Source organism: Mauremys reevesii, linkage group 5 (genome assembly GCF_016161935.1).
Source record: "Mauremys reevesii isolate NIE-2019 linkage group 5, ASM1616193v1, whole genome shotgun sequence".
NCBI classification, from domain to species: Eukaryota; Metazoa; Chordata; order Testudines; family Geoemydidae; genus Mauremys; species Mauremys reevesii.
Window position 1 is genome coordinate 119,678,881 of NC_052627.1, and position 27,939 is coordinate 119,706,819.

A 27,939-nucleotide genomic window follows, 5' to 3' on the forward strand; every position below is an offset into this window, starting at 1 on the left:
TGCCTGCAGGTGTGGCCACTTACTAATTGCAGCGCTGGTGGAGGCTTTCCAGCCCTGCAAATCGCCAGTGTAGCCATACCCTTAGTGGTGACACTGAATATGTTTCCCTGACCTGAAGAAGAGATCTGTGTAAGCTCGAAAGCTTGTCTCTCTCACCAACAGAAGTTGGTCCAATAAAAGTTATTACCTCACCCAGCTTGACTCTCATATCCCAGGACCAACACAGCTACATCACCATATACAACAATGGAAGTTACTAAATATTGTCTAACCCTTAGTATTTTTTGCAACTATGAAAATAAACTGATACAAATTAAAATGATTAAAAATAAACAAAACAAATTTCTGCCACGCCTAGTTATGTTCTTAAAAACATTTAAAAAAACAACCACACCCCTGCACATTGAAGCATCTGCAACTGCCCAGCAGAAGAGATGGACCATTGGTCAATAGACGACTACTATAGTCTCAATTTTACTGCCTTCATGAGCACTTTCAATGGCAACCTTAAACTCAGTTTCTGCCTTTCACAACAAGGAAGAGGGAGGTGGAGGGGAAGTTAATGTGAAGAATTATGACCCTAATCCTGCAAAGACATGTACCCACTTATAAGGGACTGCTCATAGTGTGGGATTACTTGGCATGTAAGATTTACACACATGAACAACTTTTGAAGGATTGGTGCCTAGGTTAATAACTAAGACGAGGACATCTTCAATCGGAGTTTTACCAGAATTTTCTAGTGGTCTGGTTTGTAACTTCTGGGGGCCCTAAGGATTTCATTACTACTACTCTGCAGGAACTGCTTTCCTAGATATTTTAATACTGTACAGTCTGTTTTTCCCCCCCCACCAGCAATGTTTTCTTGGGGTCCACTCAAGAAGCTATTGCATCAGGGCCAGGATTAGGTTAAAGGAAACAGATAAAAGGAGGCTACAGCTAAAAAGGTCACTTGGTGGCTACATTGTATTACTGGGGCCATTAAATACTGTGTATGTTTTATTCTGGGGTTGAAGCTACTCTAAATATATATTTGTGGGAACAAATAAATTTTCCTTAGAAGTATTTGGGAAGGCAGGAAGTAGGCCATGATGTCTTTGTAGTTTCACACAGGGCAGGGACTATTGCTCACACATTAGGGTAGCTTCACGAAGCAACGTTTTAGTGAAAGTCAATTGAGATCCCTGTGCCTCCAATTGGGGAAAATACTCTGGAGGGGAAAGCATAAGTGTGCGTATACCAGGGTCCAGGAGGAAGATTACATGCAGTCTCCAACAACATACCTGTCACAAAAGGATTCAGGATACTAGCCCCCTTTACAAAGATACGATACTTCAAATACAAATGCAGACCTTAAAACAAAAAACAAAAAAACCACCACACAGATACAATGAATTTTAGCTTTGTCCCAGGTCAAAGAGTTACAGAAATTAACTGATGCAGAAAATGCACAAAACAACCGAAAGTATTTTTTTCTCCATAATACTTAAAAATATTGGAGAAGGTGTGTTTCAATTTAGCATGTCTCCCCAACCCTTCTAGTTTGCAATACTAACAGGGCTGCAGTTGGACAATATGGAAATAGTGCAACAGACTAAAAATAGGAATTGAATCATCTGTTGTCACTGTCCAAAATGAAGAAGCCTGGGGTCAAAGCCAAAGCCCGTGGCCCAAAGCAGAAGCCTGAGGGATTCAGCCCTGGGTGTCAGGGTTCAGGTTACAGGCCCCTCGCCTGGGGCTGAGCCCTTGGGCTTTGGCTTTAGCCTCTTTCCCACCCCCTGGCTCAGGCTTTGGTCCCCCCTCTTAGGGTTGCATAGTAATTTGTGTTATCAGAATGGGGTTGTGGTTCAATGAAGTTTGAGAACCCCTGCTTTACAAGTTAGGGGTCCCTGCTCTTCACTGATTTTGCTGTATTTGCCAAGCTCCACATTTGTAGACCTAATGAACACACAGGAAAAAAATTATACCTCATAAAAGAACTAAAATAAGGCACAAAGTTCCCAAAGGCTATTTTTATTTGAAGTTATAAAGTGGGGCGCTCTTGTTTCTACATTAGCAACAACTTTTTTCTACCCTGTATTTGATGGAACATGGCTGTCTGGGGGCTAGTAGTTACTTCAAAGTGTCAAGAGCGAAGACATTTCAGCTGAGGAGAGAAGGGATTTTTAGAATGTTTTAATTTTTTTTTAACCCCTTGTGAAAAAGTAGGAATTTTCTGTAATATTTTTACGAAGTTTGTGTGCTTCAGTTTCCTTCTACGTTTTCGATTGCTACCCAGTAGGTGCAAAAGGGATAACCCTGATCCTGGAACAGTGCAGGAAACACAAGTGCAAAATTAATGGGTTATTAAAAGGATTGGTTAAAACTGACACAGATCAACAGAGACAATGGAAGCCCCAAGGACCAAAATGATCTACACTCAACAGCTGGAAGCTCCAGCAAGTGGGGCAAACTCAGCATGGCCCTGCCTGGAGACAAAAAGAGTGGGAGCTGGCCAGCAGGGGATGAAGAGTGGACTTCTGGAAGAGGCTGGCTGTTTTCACCTGGCACTCTCCAAAGGGTCAGAGAGAGACAGGCCTTAAAGGTGGAATCTACTACAATAGGGGTAGGCAACCTGTGGCACAGGAGTTGATTTTCAGGGCACTCACACTGCCTGGGTCCTGGCCACTGGTCCAAGGGGCTCTGCATTTTAATTTAATTTTAAATGAAGCTTCTTACACATTTTAAAAACCTTATTTACTTTACATACAATAGTTTAGTTATATATTATAGACTTATAGAAAGATCTTCTAAAACCCTTAACATGTATTACTGGCATGCGAAACCTTAAATTGGTGTGCTGAGTCTTAATATATTCACTCTACTTCTAAAAGGTTGCCGACCCTCGTACTACAGCTTGGCTGGTAGAGTCCATCTGGCCAAGCCAGAATAATAGGTCTTTTACTTACCTTCTCTATGCTAACATAAGGACTTAAAATGTTGTGTTCTAGCCGACTATTAAACCCTACTGTTTTGAAAACGCAGCCTGGTGTCACTGAAAATACTTGCTGTGGTGCATTAGTCCCTGAAAAGCACAGAGTCTCTAATCAGGAGTCTATCTGAAATGAACAAGCTGGGCAGAGCTCATGGTATGAAGCAAGAGTGCTTGAGCCCAGAGGCTCAGGTCTGGTCTACACTACGCGTTTAAACCGATTTTAGCAGCATTAAACCAATTTAATGCTGCACCCGTTCACACAACGAGGCCCTTTATACTGATATAAAGGGCTCTTTAAACCGGTTTCTGTACTCCTCTCCGATGAGAGGAGTAGCGCTGAAATCGGTATTACCATATCGGATTAGGGTTAGTGTGGCCGCAAATCGACGGTATTGGCCTCCAGGCGGTATCCCACAGTGCACCAATCTGAACTCGGATGCACTGGCCAGGTAGACAGGAAAAGCCCCGCAAACTTCTGAATTTCATTTCCTGTTTGCCCAGCGTGGAGCTCTGCTCAGCACGGGTGGCGATGCAGTCCCAAATCCAAAAAGAGCTCCAGCATGGACCGTACGGGAGATACTAGATCTGATCGCTGTATGGGGAGGCAAATCTGTTCTATCACAGCTGCGTTACAGAAGACGAAATGCCAAAGCATTTGAAAAAAATCTCCAGACAGAGGCCACAGCAGGGACTCAGCACAGTGCTGCGTGAGAAGCGTAACGGAAAGCCAAAGAATCAAATGGACGCTCATGGAGGGAGGGAGGGGGTACTGAGGACTCCAGCTATCCCACAGTCCCCGAAAAGCATTTGCATTCTTGGCTGAACTCCCAATGCCTGTAGGGTCAAACACATTATCCGGGGCGGTTCAGGGTATAGCTCGTCAATTTATCCCCACCCCGTGAAAGAACAGGGAAAAAAATCATTTCTTGACTTTTTTCAATGTCACCCTATGTCTACTGAATGCTGCTGGTAGACGTGATGCTGCGGCAGTGAACAGCAGCATCCTCTCCCCTCCCCGGTGGCAGATGGTACAATACGACTACTATCCATCATCATCATTAGCCCGTGAGTGCTCCTGGCTGGCTTCAGGTGAGGTCGGCCTGGGGGTGCCTGGGTAAAAATAGGAATGACTCCCGGTCATTTCCAGTAGATGGTACAGAACGGCTGGTAACTGTTTTCATCATAGCAACTGGGGGCTGAGCTCCATCAGCCCCCCCCTTCATGTCCAAAGAAAAGATTCTGTACTGCCTGGACTATCATAGCAGCTGGAGGCTTCCTCCCCCTCATTTTATCTCACTAACAAGTCAGTGTTTCTTATTCCTGCATTCTTTATTACTTCATCACACAAATGGGGGGACACTGCAACGGTAGCCCAGGAGGGTTGGGGGAGCAGGGAAGCAACGGGTGGGGTTGTTGCAGGGGCACCTCCTAGAATGGCAAGTAGTTCATCATTTCTGTGGGATCTGACACGGAGCGGCTGTGCTCTCTGGTACACTGGTTCTCTAGCACACTTGCCCCATATTCTAGGCAGGACTGACTATTTTTAGATACAACATAAAGGAGGGGATGACCCAGGGAGTCATTCCCATTTTTGTCTTTGCGCCCCCGGCCGACCTCAGCCAAGAGCACCCATGACAGCAGCAGACGGTACAGAACAACTGATAACCGTCTCTCCTATCGTACAAAGGCAAATGAATGCTGCTCTGTAGCACTGCAGTACCGCCTCTGTCAGCGGCATCCAGTACACATACAGTGACAGTGACAAAAGGCAAAACAGGCTCCATGGTTGCCATGCTATGGCGTCTGCCAGGGCAATCCAGGGAAAAAGGGCGCAAAATGATTGTCTGCTGTTGCTTTCACGGAGGAAGGAATGAGTGACAACATTTACCTAGAATCACCCGCGACACTGTTTTTGCCCCATCAGGCATTGGGGTCTCAACCCAGAATTCCAATGGGCGGGGGAGACTGCGGGAACTATGGGATAGCTACCCACAGTGCAACGCTCCAGAAATCGACGCTAGCTTCGGACCAGGGACGCACACCGCCGAATTAATGTGCTTAGTGTGGCCGCGTGCACTCAACTTTATACAATCTGTTTTACTAAACCGGTTTATGTAAAATCGGAATAATCCCATAGTGTAGACATACCCTCAGTCTCAGAGGCAGAGAGGATGTGTGGCCTACCCTGAAGGAAGAGTGAGACCCTTTGGGGGTCAGTGTTACTGAAGGGGTTCCTCCAAGAGACTGTTTAAAAGCTAGGCCATAGCACTGATCCTGTGGACCCATGACATGTCTATCAGCTCAAACACTGACAAACACTTGAGAAGTTTTAAACAAAATTCAGAGCCCTGCGCAGATACAAATTTATATCCACGGATGCAGATATCTGTGGATATAAATCAGTATCTGTGGAACCACAGGGCTCTCCCAGGAACCGCTGCGGTGAAAGGAGCCAAATGTGGGGCCACTGCTCCAGGAGCTGGCACCATGTGCCCGCAGCTCCTCTGGCACAGCTGTACCACCTGCAGCCCTGGCTTGAGCCCTTCCACGCAGCTGTCTGTCTCCCCTCTGGGAGGCAGGCGCATCGCATGAACCCTAAAGCAAGACCAGGAACAGCTGCCAGTGAGTCTGGTGCCCACCTGGTTCCGCTCATACCGATTTATATCCATGGATATAAATCTGCATCTGTGTGGGGCTCTAAAAACTTGAGCACTCCACCTCTGCCCATGCTGAATTAAGTACTAAAACAACCTTGTACTACAGTTCTCTAGTTTCACAACGAGCCCTGGTTTAAAAAAAAAAAAAAAGGCGGGGGGAGAACTCTTGTAAAAAAGGTTTCATGTCTTTTTTTATGTGACCATGTGAAGCACTCCTTTTTCAGGTCATCTGACAACCAGATGCATGATAGAATATTGGTCTGGAACCCAAAACAAAAAAGTTGTCTCAAATTAAACAAATTGTTGGTACATGAAAGGAATGTCTAGTTACATAAAATGCCTGGCTGTTTCTGATACAGCCTTGGTAGTTTTAAGTGCCTAAAATTGGCTTTTAAGAGAACTTGGGGAAGCTGATGTTTCAGTTCTGGTGGTGGGGTTTGTTCTTTTGGGGGTTCATTTGGGAGAACTTTCTATAGGGATATGAATGTAACTGAATACTTTTAATTTTGGCACAGAAACATACTATTAGTCTCAGTAAAAAAGTGACATGTAGACAATGCTCAGTGTCAAATTTTTGAAGCTTAAATGAATCTGAGTTTTTGGTAAACCTTGACTTAGAAAGAAAAGCAGCTTTTTATTAAATTACTGAATATCTTTAACCTTTCATTGCATCTCATAGCAAAATCTGTATTAAATTATAGGATGAGGTAGGACAAGGAAAACCACACCACATTCCTACCTCAAATTCAAGAGTTCTCCACACATTGCTACTGTTCTTGTTTTACAATCCTCCTACATAGAGACTTGTTACAGTTGTGTCATGAATACGCTACAATTAACACACTATTTTGACTGACACAGAGCACAGTTCCTGCTAGCCAAGTACTATTTCCCTGACAGTAAGCCTTGTTTACACTAGAGAAGGTTTAAGACTATTTCTTCTATTAACAACTCCAGTTCAGTTCCACCAGCATTTACAACACTGGGAAGCACACAGAGATAATCTACTAACCTTTTAGGCACCTTGTCAATCAGCTTTGCTCTGAGCAATTACATGACATTGCTTAAAACGCTGATAAGAACATAAGAACGGCCGTACCGGGTCAGACCAAAGGTCCATCTAGCCCAGTATCTGTCTACTGACAGTGGCCAATGCCAGGTGCCCCAGAGGGAGTGAACCTAACACACAATGATCAAGTGATCTCTCTCCTGCCAGCCATCTCCATCCTCTGACGGACAGAGGCTAGGAACACCTTATCCATCCTGGCTAATAGCCATTAATGGACTTAACTACCATGAATTTATCCAGTTCTCTTTTAAATGCTGTTATAGTCCTAGCCTTCACAACCTCCTCAGGTAAGGAGTGCCACAAGTTGACTGTGCGCTGCATGAAGAAGAACTTCCTTTTATTTGTTTTAAACCTGCTGCCTATTAATTTCATTTGGTGACTCCTAGTTCTTGTATTATGGGAATAAGTAAATAACTTTTCCTTATTCACTTTCTCAACATCACTAATGATTTTATATACCTCTATCATATCCCCCCTTAGTCTCCTCTTCTCCAAGCTGAAGAGTCCTAGCCTCTTTAATCTTTAATGATGGTCCATCTATGCTAGGCACTTGTCCACACTAGGAATAAAGGTGTATTAACACAAGCATTGAAACCCTAAAGAAGACTAGGCAAATTTTAACATGTTAGCTGGCTGAGTTTCAATGTTCAGTTTGTACAGGGGTTAGTAAGACAATTCACAGAAACAACATACCTAACATGGTCAGGAAAACATGAAATGCTAATGCCTCAGTCTTGGAAATTTCCACCACCTCCTTTCTTGATCACTTTGACCACCACCAACAACCTGCCTATCATTCAGGCCCAGAGCCTGACTTGAACCTCTCTCTAGGTTCTCATATCCAAGCTATATCTAAATATTGCTGATTCTTTCTCCATAACATCTCTAAGATATGACCTTTCCTATCCAACCACACTGCTAAAACTCTCATCCAATCTCTCCTCTCGACAGTGCAACAATCTTAACCCACCCATACCCATTCAGAATGCTGCTGCAAAGATAATTTTCCTAGCTCATTGCTATAACCATGTCATCCCTCTTTCTGAATCCCTCCACTGGCCCCCCCTTCTCTGTTTCCCAAACCTGAAGAAGAGCGCCATGTAAGCTATGAAGCTTGTTTTTCTCACTAACAGAAGTTGGTCCAATAAGAGATATTACCTCACCCTCCTTGTCACTCTGATATGATACATAGTCAGTTCAGGAATTGATCAGAAAGGAGCAATAACCACACCCCCTTTCCGTATAGAATGTGAGGGAGCAGAGCCAGGATTGAGGGGGAGAGGCAGTGATCCCCTACAGGCCCAATTCCCTCAGGGCAGCCGTGGAGGGAGAAAACAAGAGAAGGTTAATGGGGGCAATGGCCTGACAGACTCCCTCTATGATAGCGAGATGATCAGCAAGACTTTGGCAGAGGGGAGCAGCATTCAGAGGTAATTCTTGCCCTAGGAAAGAACACAATGGGAACAGCAGATCTCAAAGGCCCACCTCGTTCTAAGATGGGCAAGAAAGATGGAGGTAACTGCATGTACATCTGGAGATGGGGGAGGCACATCTGGAGACGGGGGGGGGGTGATAGAGGAATTGGAGCATGGCTAGGGCTCAGGCCCGTCTCGCGGGGGAAAACGACGGAGAAGGGAAGGGAGGCCACAGGCCCGTCTCCCAGAGGGGGGGGAGGAGAGGGAAGCCACAGGCCCGTCTCGCTGAGGGGAAGAAAGAGGGGAAGAGAAGGAGGCCACAGGCCCGTCTCGCGGAGGGGGCGGAAAGAAGAGGAAGGGAGGCCACAGGCCCGTCTCCCAAAGGGGAGAGAGGAGGCCACAGGCCCGTCTCGCGGGGGGAGGCCACAGGCCCGTCTCCGTGGGGGGCCCAGGATATTGCGGGGGGGGGTGGAGGCCGAGCCCTGCTTCCCGTGTGCGGGGCGGGGCGGGCCAGGCTCCCCCTGGGGGGTCCGCGCCCGGCTCTCAGGGGCGTTGCGGGGAGCTCCGGCCCGGGCTCCAAGCCCCCGCGCCCCGCTGGCAGCCGGTTCCGCGCTACGATCCCGCCTCACCTGCTGCCCCGGCTCCGCGCTACGTTCCTGGGGGCTCAGCGCAGAGCGAGCGGGCGGCCGGGCGCCCCTGGGTCCCGGTCCCAGCAGCCCCTGCTCGCGATACTCACCCTCCTTAGGGGACGATCTAAAAACTCCACACGGAGGCCGCGCGGCCCATCCCTGCCGCCCAATCATTGGCGAGGTCATTGCCCTTCCGGCTCGCTGATTGGACAGCATGAATATCAATTAGCGGTCTGTTGGACTTCGGCCCCACCTTCCATCCGGCCCCGGCGTACGCTGGGGGTTGTAGTTCTCAGGGTGATGCTCAGGCCTCAGCATAACTCCCGCAGCTCCAGCCTAGGGAAGAACTTTAATGGCAGGCGTGTCAGCTGGACAGAGGGTTTGAATGGGGCTCTCTAGGTGCCTGCCTAGCCCTGGGGCAGCAGAGCACTGTAGCCATATAATATGTGAGCCCCTGAGACCAGCCTGGGCAACTATCTGAACTAGAAACTCTGAGATGCCATAGGCCCAGGTTTACCAAGAGAGATGCTGTCCCCCCCGAGACATCTATCACTATCCACCTTGGCTACAGCAGACCCAAACCTCCCATACACACTGTCCTTCTTAGCCTTCTCACAGGCAACCTCCAGAACCCCACCATCACATACACATCAGAACTAACAATACCCAGCACTGGATGCTTGGGTTGAGCAAGGACCTCAATCTGGATCAAATGTGGAATTCCTGTTTTGTGAGAAGTTTCAGTGTTTGAAATTTGGTATCATTCTGAGACTAAGACCTGTCAGAGCTGGGTCTCCCTGGGCTTCCAGGCACTTGGCTCCATGGAAATGAGTCTGGAAGCTCTGAAAGCCCTGATTTGAGTCAGAGTTCTTAGGGCTTGCAGACTCTATGATATGGAGTCAGGAGCCAAGCCACAGTTGGACAGGTTTCCAGACCTGCCAAGCTCCTTGCTCCACAGTAAGGAGCTTGGAAGCCCTGGCATGACACATCTGTCCTGGAGCCGTGCTGTGGACACAGGAGGCCTGGTGTCCATCAGAACCCTGGCTGCACGTTCATTGAACTCGACTTGCTTTTGCAAGAAAATTCAGGTTCGATGAACCAGCATTTTCTGACAAAACAAAGTTTGAATGGAACATTTCTGACCAGCTTCAGGCGGACCACTTCCTCCTTGAGATGGAAATAAGAATTCCCTCAGTAGAAAGGCAATAAGAAACCACAACCATGATGTGCATCTTGGATTCTGCCGCAGTCCAAAACTACTCATGGAAACTTGCCTAGGCAGAGTTCTCTAAGGCACAGAAATGTTAGTGAGACACTACAGCCAACTCTTATTATTATTTGGTGTATTTTGTAAAGCCCAAGGTGCTTGTGGCAGGAGGTTGCATGAGGCTCGCAGTTTTCATTTGAAAAAAGTGAATTTCTAGGCTAGCCTTCATGTTTACAGATAAAAGCTTGAAAATGTAAAGCAAGTGCACACCCTCACAGCTTGGAAACCAGAAGGTAAATATAAAGAAACCAAAATGTATTATTATTTTTTATTAATCTCATGACTTTTAAACCAATCTCATGTTTTTGGGGGGCCTGGATCATGATTTTTGAATGGAGAGAGTGGATGTAGCATTGCCAACTCCTTGGTGCTGGATTTTGGGGTTGAGAGGAGGCAGTCTAGTTTAAGGAGTTATTTGACATCCAGGAAAATACCATTTCCCTGTTTGTCCAATCAAAACAGCTCAAATTTTGAATATTAAATACTTGTAATGAGTTAGTTGTGAACATCCTATATATCAAGAATTAATCACAGAAATCACATAGTGAATAATTTTGAACAATTAATACATTTTGAAAAATCACAATCTGAACAGAAAAAAGATGCAAAATTTGTAGAACAAATTACTCATTATGAATTGTCTACCCAGCTCTAGCTTCAGTTCAATGTGATGAGGATACATGCATTGTCACAATATGTTGCAATGTGCCAATGTAGTGTGTGGACCTAAACATATGGTGTAAATAAGAACATAAGAACGGCCGTACCGGGTCAGACCAAAGGTCCATCTAGCCCAATATCTGTCTACCGACAGTGGCCAATGCCAGGTGTCCCAGAGGGAGTGAACCTAACAGGCAATGATCAAGTGATCTCTCTCCTGCCATCCATCTCCATCCTCTGACGAACAGAGGCTAGGGACACCATTCTTACCCATCCTAGCTAATAGCCATTTATGGACTTAGCCACCATGAATTTATCCAGTCCCCTTTTAAACATTGTTATAGTCCTAGCCTTCACAACCTCCTCAGGTAAGGAGTTCCACAAGTTGACTGTGCGCTGCGTGAAGAAGAACTTCCTTTTATTTGTTTTAAACCTGCTGCCTATTAATTTCATTGGGTGACCCCTAGTTCTTGTATTATGGGAATAAGTAAATAACTTTTCCTTATTCACTTTCTCAACATCACTCATGATTTTATATACCTCTATCATATCCCCCCTTAGTCTTCTCTTTTCCAAGCTGAAGAGTCCTAGCCTCTTTAATCTTTCCTCGTATGGGACCCTCTCTAACCCCCTAATCATTTTAGTTGCCCTTTTCTGAACCTTTTCTAGTGCTAGAATATCTTTTTTGAGGTGAGGAGACCACATCTGTACACAGTATTCGAGATGTGGGAGTACCATGGATTTATATAAGGGCAATAATATATTCTCAGTCTTATTCTCTATCCCCTTTTTAATGATTCCTAACATCCTGTTTGCTTTTTTGACCGCCTCAGCACACTGCGTGGACATCTTCAGAGAACTCCAAGATCTTTTTCCTGACTCGTTGTAGCTAAATTAGCCCCCATCATGTTGTGTGTATAGTTGGTCTTAACTATCTTGAGTAGTTTAGTATCATCTGCAAACTTTGCCACCTCACTGTTTACCCCTTTCTCCAGATCATTTATGAATAAATTGAATAGGATTGGTCCTAGGACTGACCCTTGGGGAACACCACTAATTACCCCTCTCCATTCTGAGAATTTACCATTAATTCCTACCCTTTGTTCCCTGTCCTTTAACCAGTTCTCAATCCATGAAAGGACCTTCCCTTTTATCCCATGACAGCTTAATTTACATAAGAGCCTTTGGTGAGGGACCTTGTCAAAGGCTTTCTGGAAATCTAAGTACACTACGTCCACCGGATCCCCCTTGTCCACATTTGTTGACCCCTTCAAAGAACTCTAATAGATTAGTAAGACACGATTTCCCTTTACAGAAACCATGTTGACTATTGCTCAACAGTTTATGTTTTTCTATGTGTCTGACAATTTTATTCTTAACTATTGTTTCGACTAATTTGCCCGGTATCGACGTTAGACTTACCGGTCTGTAATTGCCGAGATCACCTCTAGAGCCCTTTTTAAATATTGGCGTTACATTAGCTAACTTCCAGTCATTGGGTACTGAAGCCGATTTAAAGGACAGGTTACAAACCTTAGTTAATAGTTAACGTGGTTAACCTTGGTTTTATCCAATGTGCTCTGCTATAATTCATGCATCACTGTAAAATCATGTCTATATAAAAAAGTGAGAATCACATTGATTCGTCCCCTAAATTTTCTGTTCCTCCCTTGACTTATTGGGTTATCCAAGTAAGTTATGTGCATGTGTCCTAAGTTAGCAAGAACCAGGATGATCTCTACTTCTGGTAGGGAATTTCACAGCCTAGGGTTCTCCAGTGAGAACACTCTTCCTCCAGCCTTCTTTGAATCTCATCTGGAGGACACCTACCACATTGTCATCCTTGCTTGCTGCTGCCTGGGGTGTGGGGCACAAAAGGAGAGACGGTCACTGAGATAGCTTGAACCTGACTCTTGAGCTTTGACTATCAGGAACAGCATCTCAGAGGAAGTGAGCCACAGTGTGATGCCCTGTGGCAACATCCATATAGTGTTCCTGATCAGCTCTCTGTCTTTAACTTTCTTTCACTCTCAAAATGCTAGGTACAGCTGCATGTTTAAGGGGTGCTATTCAACTCCATAGCATCCAGGGTCCTGACTGTAAGCATTACTATTTGTGTTATGGTAGCACAGAGAGGTCCAAGTCAAGACTGGGTGCTGGACAAACACAAGGGAAAATATAGTCCCTGCCCCAAAGAGCTCGTTAGCACAGGCTATTGCTCAACCTTTTACAGGCCTCATTTTCACAGTTCTCTCTCTGACTCATCATACTACCCAACTCTTTCTCTCCCTGAATTGTTCCTACTGAACTTCTGCCTCAATGCTACACTCACTTCCTCATACCCTAACTCTTCAAATCATCTGCAGTATATCCAGAGATGGCAACATTTTTTATTAATGAAAAATACAGCACATTTCATAAGTATTGCAGATAGTGGAAAAGATTTTCACAGCTAGATGGCAACAAAAGAATTCCTTAACCCATTAGATTTCCTTTGGTAAAAGGAAGGAATTGTAATGCTGTATGAGCATTAAAAGCAGCTCCCTGTATTTAATGTCAGATACAATCTGATTCATTTTCAATATTTGCAATGGCAATAATTAAATATCTTGTAACTGGCACAAATTTAAGATAGAAATACATTACATATTCTCACTGCTGCACAGATTTTAATTGAGATTTACATTCCCTCTGGCATTATGCCTACATAGCCTTATGACTTGAAGGTTCATTTATGGAAACAGCATAGAAATGATCATAGATGTCAAATTAATTTTAGGTGACTAACAGAGTTTTGATTGCTTCTGAAAACTGCTCTCTAAAGAGAATAAGGAATGTTACTTTCTCTTATCATCACTTTGAGATGAAGGGAATTTGCTTCTTGAGCAACTTCACTTGAGTGGGACTAATATGTGCTTAAAGTCAGGCCCATGCTTAAGTACCATACTGAATTGGGGCCTAAGTCATTATAATCATCTCAGTTTTACAAGGGAGGCAGAGAGCCTGACTGCACTTGGAAATTTCCTGTATTGGGCCCTGGGATGCAAACCTGGTTTCCTCCCTAGCTCCTCCACAACCAGTGTTGAAACTGGTTGACTGCTGGTATGGGCAGGTAATCACATTCTGTACTTATTGTAAGATCATTGATCCCTGTTCTAAACTCTGGTTGATCACATCCTGTGAAGAGCTAAATGCAGAAGTAAAAATTCTGTTTGTTTCACATATTTTTACTTTTTATTTCAGAAAATGAACGTAGCAAACAACTGGCATAGCATATAACAATGGCAGGGTATACACTGAAAGTCCTCTCTACAACATTCTTACCTGTTAGTTTGTCACCACAAACAAATTTCAAAGTAAATATTTAATCTATTACATGTTTTAATTCTAAATGGAAAAATGTCTCAACACACATTTAAAATACAAGTTACCAAATTCTGCTTCAGATATGCCAACCATAATTTGACTCTGCAGCCTACACATATGAGAAAGAGGGCTAAATTCAACCCTGGCATTAGCAGTCACAGTAGGAAGTGCTCCCATCTCCACCAGGTCTGGATTTTTTCCCGAGTCATTTCATTTTACGTATTATCTCAATATACAAGAAGTGGCTCCAATTCTTGCAGCCTGATAGGCAGTCATTTTCTGAGCTGTTTCTCTGGACATTAAGCCATTCTGAAGCATCTTGAACTGTTGTTCCCGACTCTCCTCCAACTCTTTCCAGTGGGGCTCTTGCAGAGAGTTCTGCAGAAATGAAAGACAGATGATCATAGTACAAACATGAGTGACTAATCAGATTATGGAATGAATTTTCACACAACAATCCGGATGGCTGGCAGACAAATATTCCATTTGATACCATCATTAGGGCAAGCACAGCAACTTTGTAACGGCCATGATGAATAGAAACAAACTGAGGTTGGGTGCACAATTTGTTTAATCTAGAAGAGGTTCTCACAAGAAATATTTTGGTGGCCTTACAGTGCGGCCACCAGCTCTTGATGGTGGCTGCTCTGACAATTTTTCCTAAAATATTTAATTAACTTTAGGAAAGACAAATAAATATGCACATATCCATGTCCAAATCATTGTAATTTATTTATGTAGGGGTTTTTTCAGACTAAAAAATAATGTACAGTTGTCTCTATTCTTTACTGGACCTAAACAGAATTGAAACAAAATAAGCTGCTTTGCATGTTCTTCTTTTGTTGTTGTTGTTGTTGTTGTTGTTGTTTCTTTTGTTTTCTTGGTTGCTGGTTTGGTTTTTTTTGTTTGTTTGTTTTTTTAGACTTGCTAGCTAGTAAGTCTGCTCCTGTGAAAACTGGTATCTGTAGGTTTAGTAATATCACTTTTCACAGCAGACTTTCTCAGGCAGAGCAAGCTGGGGAACAAATTAAGCTCTGAATGGAGAGGTGGGTAGGGAGGCAGCAGGGGCCAGGAGCAATGAAGGGCTGCTTAAGGGCAGTGGGGGCCATGAGCGATGTGGGGAGGGGTGAGCACAGGGCTGGAACCCAAAGCCCCGCAGCTGGGGGATGGAGCCCGAAACCCCATTGCCGGAGCCTGCCACCCAGCACCCCAGGGCTGAAGCCTGAGCCCCACTTAGGGTGACTAGATGTCCCGATTTTATAGGGAGAATCCTGATTTTTGGGTCTTTTTCTTATATAGGCTCCTATTACCCACCACCCCCTGTCCCAATTTTTCACATTTGCTGTCTGGTCACCCTAGCCCCACTGCCCCTTCCCCTGGAAAGGGGGGAACTCACACTGGCTGCCTGCTACTCTGGTTTTTGTGGCTCCGGAGGAGGGCAGGGCCCAACCCCTACTGGTGGCCCCAAGGAAGAGGTGAATGCTTTGCCACCCTTTTCTAATCACTGCCCAGGAGGCTGTGGTCATAAAAAAAAACCCTGGCGGCCACGGTGGCCACATTTGAGAAACGCTGACTAGATTGTACAAATCTTAGGCCAAGACAAAACCTAACTACATTTGGATTGTTATGCTCTATTGTCTCTTTCTTATGTTATCTCCCTCTCAGAAGTTTATCCTGGTAGTCCTATTTCAACACTCAGATGCATACATCTATCTCCTAGATCAAACTTTACAGGTGTTCTGATTCAACAGTTAGGTTCACAAAGACAGTATTCCAGAAAAGACCCGCACTGACAGACAAAGCAACGTTATCATCGAATTGCCTCCAACAATGCTAGAACAACTTCTCTCTTTTACAACACATTTGTCTTCAGTTTTCTAAACTGTAATATAAATTCTATTTTGTTGTTAATTTAACAGTGTTAAAAATGTGTGTATGGAGCAAATTCTGCACTCATTCACACCTGTGCAAAGTCAAACCCACTGAGTTCAAAGGGCTTACATAGGTGTAAGTGAGGCCAAAATTTGGTCCTGGCACTTCAACACCATCTTCTCCTTTCAATGTATGTAGGAATAGAGACGTAAGGAATCAAAAAGGTGGGCAGTACAAGCGGCATGCAGGGTGGACTATGTTGGAGTTATTGCACAGAAAGAGGGTTTACTGTCCTGCGGTGGAGATACTGGGCCACTTTCTGCTCTAAGGTAAACCCATGCAACACAATTGGACTAAATGGGTGTTGGGTGTAACTGACACGAGTTTGCCTTGTTCTCTGAAATAAAACTTGGCCAGGGCTGTGTAGACCCAAGCACCAATGAGGGGGGCTAGAGCAAACCTAATATCTTCTGCTGACCTGTGTTTTATTTATACAGTACTTTATATTGAATTAAAAAGTGATTTTTACTGCTATGTGCCTTAGGACCTGAGTGGAAGGAAGAGGAAGAGGACTAACATCTTGTGATATTTAAAGTGTAAAGTTAAACAAAAGAGTAGAACTTCACAACAGTTATGGAACTCTTAAGCTTCAATTGATAGCTGCATTTACAGTCATATTTTACCTTTATACTGTCAAGGATCCTATCTATAGCTTTATAATTCTTTTTTATTTATTTCAAAATGTGTCTTACTCTTTGTAGTGATTTGAATAGCTTTATTACACTGCAGTTTTCCTTCGAGGCCTCTAATTATTGCATCTGCCTTTCTGTAAGGCTGCTATTCAGGAAAGCACCCCTATTTAGGGCCCACTTGCTGCATAAAGCCCCAAATACGTTTCTTTACTGAATAGGGACAGACTTAAGTATGTGCTTAAAGTTAAGCCCATGCTTAAATGTTTTACTGGAGATTCTGAAGCTGCAGTGAGCAATCCTGTGAAAGGCTTATATTGGTGGTTCTCAAACTGTGGGTCTGGACCCCAGAGTGGGTTGTGACCCCATTTTAATGGGGGTCACCGGGACTGGAGTTAGACTTGCTGGAGCCAAAGCCAAAGCCCAAGCCCCATTGCCCAGGGCCGAAGCCAAAGCCCAAACCCCACTGCTCAGGGTTGTGTAGTAATTTTCATTGTCAGAAGGGGGTCATGGTGCAATGAAGTTTGCAGACCCCTGGTTTACATTATTGTACTACTTATATCTGAAAAATACAGCTTTCCCCTAGGCTGTGAATTCAGCTCTGCCAAGTCTCCTAACAAAATAGGCTATAGTTATTATTTCTATAGATTGGCCCATTTAACTCTAATCTTCCTATCACCTGTATTTCCCCTCTGTGGTCCCTCAAGGGTACCCCTCTAGGTTCCCGGCTCCCCAGCCGTCACCTCTGTTGGGTAGACACTCACATCTCTATCCCTCTGAACCAAGAGTTTTCCAGGCTGCACAATTCCCTGTCTACACTAAGTGATATACCCCACAAGCCAGACTGCCTAAATAGGCCAGCATCTATGCTTTGGTTTCTCTCCAGAGGCTCTGAACAGGGTAATGGACTGCAGTTATAAGTTAGCACACAGCTTTTTAGAAGCAAGCACATTTATTTTTAAGGTGAAAGCATTACAGAGAGAACATATTAACAACAATAAAAGAACCTATGTGCAAGCTAAAAAGTGTACCAGAGGTTACCCCAACTCCAACCTTGGGGTTTGGTAGGTGTCAGTCCTTCAAAGTCCACAACTGGTTTTTCCCCAGTTCATAACTGTCTCAGTGTCAAAATCAGAATAACCATGAATAGTTCAGTCTTTCCTTTATACTGCATGGACTTTTGATCTGGGCTTCATGTAACAGGTGATCAGCAGACAATGGCCCCTCTTCAGGGTGCAGCTTCAAAAGTCTGGGTTTGTGCATAACTGAAGGTGGGGAATTTGTATTCCCCAGGAAAACCACTTAACACGATTTGTTCCTAAAGTCCATTCTTGGCTGGCACATTGTTCAAAATAGTCCTTTGTAACCCCAAGTCTCTCATCTGTTACATCTCTCCCCTTGAGAGGTACATACAGTTCTGGCTCACAATAAGAAATAAACCATTCATTTAATACAATGGACCCCAAAAATACTTAACTTAATTCAATAAGGTCTCCCAAGAATATTGCAAGAAATTGCCATATCTGTCACACTTCCATTGTGCTAAATGAAACTTAAAAAAAAAATCTCATCATGACTATTTATTGTAATACTTATTTGCTTACTTCATATGACTCCCAAGATCTCCCTGGCCCTGCACCATCTTTCTGGCGTGTAATCTTTAAGATTTCAGCTTGCTTTTTACGCTCCATAGTCTTCTCTGTAATCTTTTTCTGCAGATCTAAAACACGTTCATCTTTCACAGGTCCTTCAGTTAACTGGGACTTTATTTTCTTCTCTTCCTGCCTGCAAGGTCAAAAATAAAGAAAAATGGGGAAAAATAGATGGAAAAGATCTACAAAATAAATCCAATCCAGATTAGAATCAAAATATATTACTTTGCAAATCACGAGTTAATGCACCAGCCTTTTACATCTGGTGACCAGTTAGATTCAAATCAGGTTTACATTATACGAGGAAATGAATGTGGTGTTCTCAGCTTGATTCCTGTTGTTCACATAATATCACTAACCAGTATGGAACAATTCAGCATAATCTGAAGTCCCTTCTCAGTGGATGCAAGGACTATAATATAATATGTCTATATTGCAGCTGGGGTGTGTGAATGGCAGCTTGTGTAGATGTACCCATGCTCGCTGTACTGTAGCTATCTTGCTAAAATAGAAGTGAGGACACCGTAGTACAATCTTCAGTACTGGTACATACTCACAGCCAGTACTGAAGCCTGAGCTACAGAGTACTCACTTCTATTTTTAGTGCACTAGCTAGAGTATGGCTAGTATGGATACATCTACCCAAGCTTCCATTCACAACCTCACTGTATTGTAGATGCACCTAGGGCAATGGTCCCCAAACTTTTTACCTCACCCCCACTTACCCCTTTTCACCCTGGCCCTGAGGTTGGGAGCATGGCTGCGGCTGAGGTTGGGAGCATGGCTGCGGCTCTGAGGGGGGGGACACAGACAGTGGTAAGGGGGCCAAGGCTGGGGCAATAGCTTGGGGCAGGGCTGGGAGCAGAGCCTCGTCCAGGGGCCAAGGCTGGGAGTCGGGCCCTGCCATGGGGCTGGGAGCAGAGCCCTCAGCACAGGGCCAGCAACTGGAGCCAGGGCCAGGAGCAGAGCTGGAAGGCGCTCCCTCCCTGCCCCTCATGGGGGCTAGCCAAGGCCCCTGTGCCCACCTGTGAGCATTCCTCTGTGCCCCCCTGAGGGGGTGCGCCCTACAGGTTGGGGACCTCTAAGCTAGAGTGACCAGATAGCAAGTGTAAAAAATCAGGACAGAAGGTGGGGTAAAAGGCACCTATAGAAGACAAAGCCCCAAATATCGGGATTGTCTGTCTTTATAAAATCGGGATATCTGGTCACCCTACATGTACCCGAATGGTGTAGAAGAGACAATGTAGCAACCTGCTTGGAGTATACGCTGTATCAGTTTATGCTCACTTAGGGCTTGTCTATATGAACACGTGGTTTACAGTGAGCAGAAATGTAAATCTATCTTGCCCTAGCTTGCTGCAGACTGAAGCCATGTCTACACTTACTGGTAGATTGGTATTGCTGCGATCAATGCAGCGGTGTTGATTTAGTGGCTCTAGTGAAGACCTGCTAAATCGATATCAGAGTGCTTCTGGTCAACTCTGGTGCTCCAGCACCCTGAGAAGCATAAGGGAAGTCATCTCCCGTCGACACAACATGGTGTAGACACCATGGTAAGTCGACCTAAGCTATGTCAACTTCAGTCACATTATTCACATAACTGGAGTAGCATAACAGGTCGACTTACCCCAATAGTATAGACAAGGCCTAACTGTCCATATGAACGGCTGCCGGGAACTAAACATTTCCTGGTGCGCTTTAATCTACTCTTGTTTCAAAACTAAATGTTTATATAGACAAGTCCTTACTTCCTATAACCTCAACTTACTAACACCCCTTGTTGGGTAGGCTACGCCAACTTACATTCACATATCCACTTAGTGACATGTAACTTGCACTTCTATTTACATCACCTTTGAATTTGGCTCAGTGACTAGCTTCAGATCACAGTATTAAGATCACATTCTGGACAGTTATACCTTCCAGGTAAAATTCAAACTTAAAGTAAGAGGTTGGAACGCTACTGAAGCTAATGGCATCACAACTGCTTATACCAGGTTTGATCTGGCCCTTTCTCTCAGTTGATACGGCCAGGGCCGCCCAGAGGATTCAGGGGGCCTAGGGCAAAGCAGGGGAGCGGACATAAAAAAAGGCACCACCCGCTGCAGCGCTTGTACTCACCAGGTGGCATTCTGAGTCTTCAGTGGTGGTGGGTCCTTCACTTGTTCCGCATCTTCAGCAGCACTGAAGGACCCGCTGCTGAAGTGCCACTGAAGACCCGGAGCGAGCGAAGGGCCCGCCACCGAAGTGCCGCCGAAGACCTGGACCGTCGCTGGGTGAGTAAAAATTAAAAAGGTGCCTCTAGCCAGGGAAGGGTTTCTCGGCCAGGGCTCGTGGGGCCCTTGTGGGGCACAGGGCAAATTGCCCCACTTGTTCCCCCTCCCCACCCCCCGGGAGGCCCTGGATAGGGCTAATGGAACTTGTTTGTGATGATCACAGGTACATTTAACTGTTGAGCACTGAGTTTTGTAAAAGGATTTATGTGGTACAGTATTTCTCAAATGATTTTCCTGAAAATTTGAACAAAATAGCGATTTACTTGTCTAAGGCAGGGTGTGTGTTGGTGTTCTGCTTGGCTAATAGCAAATGTAGCTGTTACTCTGAGTGTGTAAAAGGGCCACACCTGTGGAAATGTTTAATACAATATAAATATATCCCCCCATCCCCCACCTCCAGTTCTTATTCTTCAATCTTTTTAGTGTAACCCAGACTCTTTCAAGGACTAGGGTCATTGACAAACAAACATAAGGTCTCCTTCTCAGAGGTGCTTTTCCCCCAGGCTCTGAGATCACTGCGTCACCACAGAAGGTCTATATCAAATCCCTTAGAGATTCAGACACTCCCCATCCCTTAGAGAGGCTGTTTTTGGCCTTCCTGTTCTCTTCAAGTCTCTTGTTATTCGAAGGGCAGGAAGCGCTTTGTACAGCCAGTCATTCCCGGGGTTCGAGACTACAGGCTCAGCAGTCCTCAAGAACTGAGTGAAAAGGAGCTTTGATCTAACCGATGCTTTGAAGTTCAATCTTGGCCATAAATAAGGGCAGCCATTTAGATTTGCTTCCCACATGTGTAGCTGCCTTCCTGAGACTCTCCCTGAAGTGCCATATTTCTTGCTCTAAAAACTACACCTGGGCTTGGGGTAAGGAATGAAGTAATGACCACACCTCTACCACCAAGATGGCCCAGTGCTTGGATGAGGTCAGCTTATGAATGAAGAGAAGCTCACTGAAACTGAACCTGAGCAAAACAGAGGTAACACTGATGTGCAGAAGAAAGTATTTTTAAGAGCTTGCCGCCACGGTGCATCCTTCTTTGGTTGAAGATTCACATCCATAATTGGTCACTTCAATCTGTAGTCTCTTGGATTCCTTGCTGATGCTGAGCTCTTGAATAGCAATAGCTGTGAGTAAAATAAGACAGTCTTTCTGCCATCTCCAGTTGGCTAGAAGACTCTGTCCCATCCTGGCAGATGAAGACCTGGACTGACTTATTCATACCTTTGTCACCTCTTGGCTGGACTACAGCAACGTGATATAACTGGGCATAAAACCTTCAGCACTTATGAAACACCCACTAGTTCAGAACACTGCAGTACATTTCCTCAGCAATACAGGTTACCACGAGCACATCACATGTGTCTTCCACTCTTTACACTGGCTTCCCATAGAATGGCTAATTAAGTTCAAGATCTTGGTCCTTATCTTCACAGTGCTCCATGGCCTGGGCCCAGGGTATCTAAAAGACCATGTAAAGCTCCAGGACAAAGACCATGGTCAATGATTGCCTCTCTGGCACAATGGAACTCGCTACAATAAAAGTAAAGTTCACATGTTTGGCATGCAGAACTTTCTCCGGGGGTGGTCCAAGACTGAACTCCTCCAAGAATTAAGAACCATCACAGTCCTCACCACTTTCCATTCCAAGTACAAGGCACATTTCTTAGATCTTGCCTTCTTTAACATAAACATCAGGCAACCGGTATATTTATTAAAAAACCCATAATAATAAAATGAGAAACCCTATGAAAACAAGACACTCCACTGCACATGCCTCTCCCTCCGGAGAGAGGATGAGAGAACAAACAACACATGGCAGATGTATAGTTACGTTGCTTAATGCACCATTGGAAAGTGCTCGGACACAAAGGTGATAAGCAGGTCCGGCTCCAGGCACCAGCATTCCAAGCTGTTGCTTGGCTCAGCAATCTGCAAGGGGCGGCAGTCCCTGTAGTTTTGCCCCCAAGCAGCGCACCGAATTGCTGCCGCAGGTGGGGGGGGGCAGTCTGTGTGCCCTTAGGGTGGCAGGCACGTTTCCGCGGCGGCGGCAGTTCGGCGGGAGCGTCTATGTTTAGCTGAAGCCACCCCGGACAGCTAAACATAGAAGCTGCCGCCGAATTGCCGCCGCTGCGGAAACGCACCTGCCGCCCTAAGGGCACAGGGACTGCCCCACCCCCGCGCCCCGTGGTGGCAATTCGGCGCGCTGCTTGGAGTGGCGAAAACTGTAGAGCTGGCCCTGGTGATAAGCATGGTATAAAAACCTATACAGAATAGAATAATGCTTCTTCTGCCAGACTTAAAGGGCTGATACATCCCTGTTACTATGGGTTAAATGTCTGATATTATTCTATGATTCTAAAACTTATGCTCTAACATTTAACTTACATGAAAACAGGGGTTATTTCTATTTTCATGGTAATGAGGTATTCTTTCCCAAAAGGTGCTGAAAACATGCTAATTCGTTTTTAGGTAAACAATTATCAAACAGTCAGTGGAACTGAGCAACAAACCTGTCATTATATGCAAATCAATGTTTTTGTAAACACAGACACAGGAGAAGCAGCAGAAATCTAATGTTATGGAGTTCTGGTAACTAATTCACAGTTAAGGTTGAAAATAGTTGCCTATTACAAGCCCCATATTCAATTCCTCCCCATTATCCCATCATGCACAAAAAAAGCCAGTCCCGGGAAATGTTTTATGTCACACCTTATGCTAAGGTAGACTATTTCTGGAAGGCTTGGGGAAAAAAATCACAAAAGGAGGTTTAAAGTGTTGGAGTTTGTCACAGGAGGTACAGACCTTCTGGGACCCAGAGGGAGAGAGCCCAAATGGTCATGGTTCTCCCAGGCCATAGTGTGACATTGCACTCCATATGTTTTATGGAAATATGATTATGAGTGTAAATATGATATAACTGGAATATGCTTTATGCAAAAGGTCTCTTGTAAGGTATCATTACAAAGCTTATATTCTACTGAGTGTGTTCATCTTATTTGTATGTATGTATCATGCTTGTATCTGAAGCTAGAAATATGAAGTATAACTCTGAAGTCCGATTGTAATTATGCAAAGTGTGGGCCATTAATAGTGGTTTGGAAGTTTGATGGCTCTCATTGACTAGGACAGTTTGTTGTAAATGGCTCTGTTTACCTGCATACCTCCCTGGGTACATGTGAGCTAGCTTTGGGAGAATGAAGAATTGGGTCTCAAAGGACATGTGATCATGTCACATGATGCTGAAATCCATCTTAAATCTGGTGCTTTTCCATTTAGAAGGCGGGGTAGGGATCCAGAGAGACAAAAGATTCCCACCTTGTGCCAAAGCTATAAAAGGGGATGGAACAGAACAAAGGGGGCTGCCAGTCACGAGAAATCCCCTAGTTACCACCTGAGCTGGAACTGACAAGGACTGTACCAGGGAAAAGGATTGGGCCCAGACTAGAAAGGAGTCTAGTCTGTGAAAGAAGCTTATTGGAACATCTCTGAGAGTGAGATTTACCTGTATTCAGTTTCTTAATGTATTAGGCTTAGATTTGCATGTTTTGTTTTATTTTGCTTGGTAACTTACTTTGTTCTGTCTGTTATTACATGAAACCACTTAAAATCCTACTTTTTATACTTAATAAAATCACTTGTGTTTATTAATTAACCCAGAGTAAGTGATTAATACCTGGGGGAGCAAACAGCTGTGCATATCCCTCTATCAGTGTTATAGAGGATGGACAATTCATGAGCTTTATACAGAGTGAAATGGATTTATTTGGGGTTTGAATCCCATTGGGAACTGGGTGTCTGCGGGCTGGACATAGGTAACCTGCTGAGTGGTTTTCAGTTAAAGCCTGCAGCTTTGGGGGCATGGTTCAGACCTGGATCTGTGTTGCAGCAGGCTAGCATGTCTGGCTCAACAAGACAGGGTTCTTGAGTTCCAAGCTGGCAGGGAAAACGGGCTAAGAGGTAATTTCAGCACATCAGGTGACAGTCCCAAGGGGGTCTCTGTTACTGGACCCATCACACATAGTTTTCTAATAAAATGAGGTGACATCTGCCTGGAATGGGAAAGTGTAGACACAGACAAATCCTTTCAGGAGCTCAAAATGAGAGTGTAGGGCAAGTGCACCCAATTTGCTGGAGTATAGTTAGGGTATGTCTACACTGCACCTGGGAGTGAGCCGCCCACCCTGGGTAGACAGATATGCTAGCTCTGCTCAAGCTAGTGTACCACAAATATCAGTGTGGGTGTTGCGGCACAGGCAGTGGCTTGGACTAGCCACTCAAGCTCAGACCCTGGGGGTCGGGTGAGTTGGTACTCTGGCAGCTAGCTTTTGACACCACCCATTCCACAATGTCCACAGTGCTATTTTTAGCATGTTAGCTCAAGCAGAGCTAGTGTATGTCTGTCCACCCGAGATGTAAGGCACACTCCAGCTGCCATTTAGACATATCTATAGAGGCTGTTCTGCTTTTAGGGCTGCTGCTGTATGCTCAACATTCCCTAAAGGGGAATTTCAAATGTATGTACTGTTGTTGGTTTATTTTATGATAAACACTTTGTTACAGTAGCAGCCCAAGGAACTGAGGGCTTGAAGGAAGGTGTTTAACTTTTGTACTGGTTTCTAAAATAGAACATCAAACCTCTAGTCCACAAGAGGTTCGGGGTTCCTCCCCCTTTTTTGGTATAAAAAAGGAGTTTTCTGTCCTTTTAGGGATAAGATGTTGTGTCTCTGATCTGCTGGAGTCTCTAAATTATTTCCCTACCATAGACTTTTTAAAAGTTTTCCTAACTTTTTTGGGGACCCCGTACAAAATACAGGCAGGAAGGAGTTAAGAACCCACCCTGCCTGCAGACAGCCAAAGTACCATGTCCCAGATCAGCTGTACGGAGAGAGATAAGATAGGTGAGATAATATCTTTTATTGGACCAACTTCTGTTGGTGGAAGGCACAAGCTTTCAAGCTTCACAGAACTTTGCTTCACGTCTGGGGAAGGTAACCAGTGTCTGACCTAAATACAAATTGGGACATATTGTTAAGCATAAGGGGTTCATACGTGCTGTAGGAGACCACTTAAAATGAAGTGGGCAATTAAGGGTTAGCAGGCTGCGGGCTGCATTACAAATTGTTGTAATCATAGAATATCAGGGTTGGAAGGGACCTCAGGAGGTCATCTAGTCCAACCCCCTGCTCAGAGCAGGACCAATCCCCAACTAAATCATCCCAGCCAGGGCTTTGTCAAGCCTGACCTTAAAAATCTTTAAGGAAGGAAATTCCACCACCTCCCTAGGTAACCCATTCCAGTGCTTCAACACCCTCCTAGTGAAAAAGTTTTTCCTAATATCCAACCTAAACCTCCCCCACTGCAACTTGAGACCATTACTCCTTATTCTGTCATCTGGTACCCCTAAGAACAGTCTAAATCCATCCTCTTTGGAACCTCCTTTCACGTAGTTGAAAGCAGCTATCAAATCCCCCCATTCTTCTCTTCTGCAGACTAAACAATCCCAGTTCCCTCAGCCTCTCCTCATGATCCAGCCCCCTAATCATTTTTGTTGCCCTCCGCTGGGCTCTTTCTAATTCTTCCACATCCTTCTTGTAGTGTGGGGCCCTAAACTGGACACAGTACTCCAGATGAGGCCTCACCAATGCCGAATAGAGGGGAATGATCACGTCCCTCGATCTGCTGGCAATGCCCCTATTTATACAGCCCAAAATGCCTTGTTGGCAACAAGGGCACACTGTTGACTCATATCCAGCTTCTCATCCACCCCTTGACCTAATTTTTTACACTTACTATCTGGTCACCCTACCTGCAGGTAATATGGTGTTTTTATCTTTTATCATCTTTCTATGTGAGTTCATTTGAGAGCATAGCAATAGTCTGGTTTCACGCACATAGTTGTTGTTAGGGCATTTGATGCACTGGATGAGGTACACCATTTGTTGTGATAGGTATGTGGAGGACCTATGAATCTTGAAAAGTGTGTAGTGAGGGGTACTGATCATCACAGCAGTGGAAGTATGTCTGCAGGTTTTGCATCTGTTGTTCTGCCAGGGGCTGGTGGTGCTTCGAGTTGGTATGTCCTGGTGTGTACTTTGGTGTGTACTTTGGTTTTGCCTAAAACATGCCAATTTATGCACCTAAGGGTGTAGGTAGATGCCTGCATTTGAAAATTTGCTTTTTATTTGTGTTATTAAACAATCAAAAACAAATTTAATTAACAAAATTCAAGGAAACGCTCATGAATGAGATTGTTCTATATTACAATAAGAATGGAGTGTCTCTTTGGATTGCTAGCAATTACAGTCTCAGTGACCTAGTGCAATCTGGGACTCTGTATTCATAGAACCTTTTTCTGTCTTTTGCCATGTTATTCCACTTACTTGTTTCAGCAGGGAAAATGAATGTATGAATTGTTAGCAGCAGTCATTTTAATCTGTAGCAGGGGGTCAACACTGACATTTAAGCACTCTACATCGTCATGTTGACTGACACCGTGTGATGATGCAAGACACTTAAATGACCAAATTCTGCCTCCCTGCTAAAATAATTAAAGTAATACACACCTAACTGTAGCTGGGAAAATTACTGCCACTCATAACAGCAGTTTGCACATCTGCAACTGTATATCAAAGTTCATTGTTGATGGATTTCCTCCTGCTGTTTGCATGTCTAGTGAAGACTTGAACAGTAGGAATTCAGCAGCTAGATCCTACTTACTACAAACACATACTGAAGAATATATATTTATGTATCAAAAACACTCCTCAGATAATATTTTGATGAACCAAAACTTTGTCCCTTCTATGACTAATTGTTTAGCTTTTCTAACTGAGTCTTGGCACAGTCTTCAGTAAAGACAAAGCAAGCAGCTTAGCAGACACCCATACCATAAATGAAGAAATTCCTGCAAAGAAAATTTCCTGGTGGAACAACAAGGTCATTAATGAGTGTGTAAAATCCTTTTACACTGTAATATATCTGTGACCTTAGAGGATACACCAGCCTAGCCTTGTCAAATCTTGTCTAACATTTTTATGAGCCTTAGCCTTCTTTTTGACTACAAGGAGACTTTGTGACACTTACAAAAGATTTTTGTATGTATTAGGTAAAATTCTACTGCATGTAAAAAACAGCTGAAACTCCTTTCTTTCCACAAACATAGCTGTGAATTAAAAGGTGATTCCAGGTGATTGTATGCTAATAAGCACATTATAAGCAGATGTCCAGCTTTGCTTTTGAAATCCCATTTACAGTTTACTTGTACTTGTTATACCTAAACAAGGAGCTTAGGTTAAAGGTTAAAATACCCAGGCCAGAAGCTTGGTTCACAGTTATCATAAAGCAATTTTATGGTGCCCAGACAAGGTTAAAAACTGCCACCCGAAAACGCCCCTGCACAGAGGGTGCCCCAGCTAT

The 27,939-nt window shown here is 44.4% G+C and overlaps 2 protein-coding genes across 8 annotated transcripts in view; both read right to left on the bottom strand.

The window, feature by feature from the left end:
* RNF4 (ring finger protein 4) overlaps positions 1-8,924 on the bottom strand; it is a 37,208-nt gene extending 28,284 nt beyond the window's left edge. Inside the window, exon 1 of one of the 4 annotated variants that reach the window (XM_039539493.1) lies at positions 8,852-8,924. The gene's annotated coding sequence lies outside the window, so the exon portion shown is untranslated. Of the gene's footprint in view, positions 1-8,744 lie in introns of all 4 variants that reach the window. The other 3 variants (XM_039539495.1, XM_039539494.1, XM_039539492.1) reach the window with 3 other exon arrangements.
* Positions 8,925-13,137: 4,213 nt separating this feature from the next.
* CFAP99 (cilia and flagella associated protein 99) overlaps positions 13,138-27,939 on the bottom strand; it is a 92,247-nt gene continuing 77,445 nt past the window's right edge. For all 4 annotated transcript variants that reach the window (XM_039539490.1, XM_039539491.1, XM_039539488.1 and 1 more), the window contains 2 exons: positions 18,203-18,383; positions 13,138-14,415 (listed from right to left, as the gene is read on the bottom strand). In XM_039539490.1, the coding sequence (XP_039395424.1) occupies positions 14,260-14,415; positions 18,203-18,383 (337 nt within the window). In that variant the 3' untranslated portion in view covers positions 13,138-14,259. The remainder of the gene's footprint in view (positions 14,416-18,202; positions 18,384-27,939) is intronic.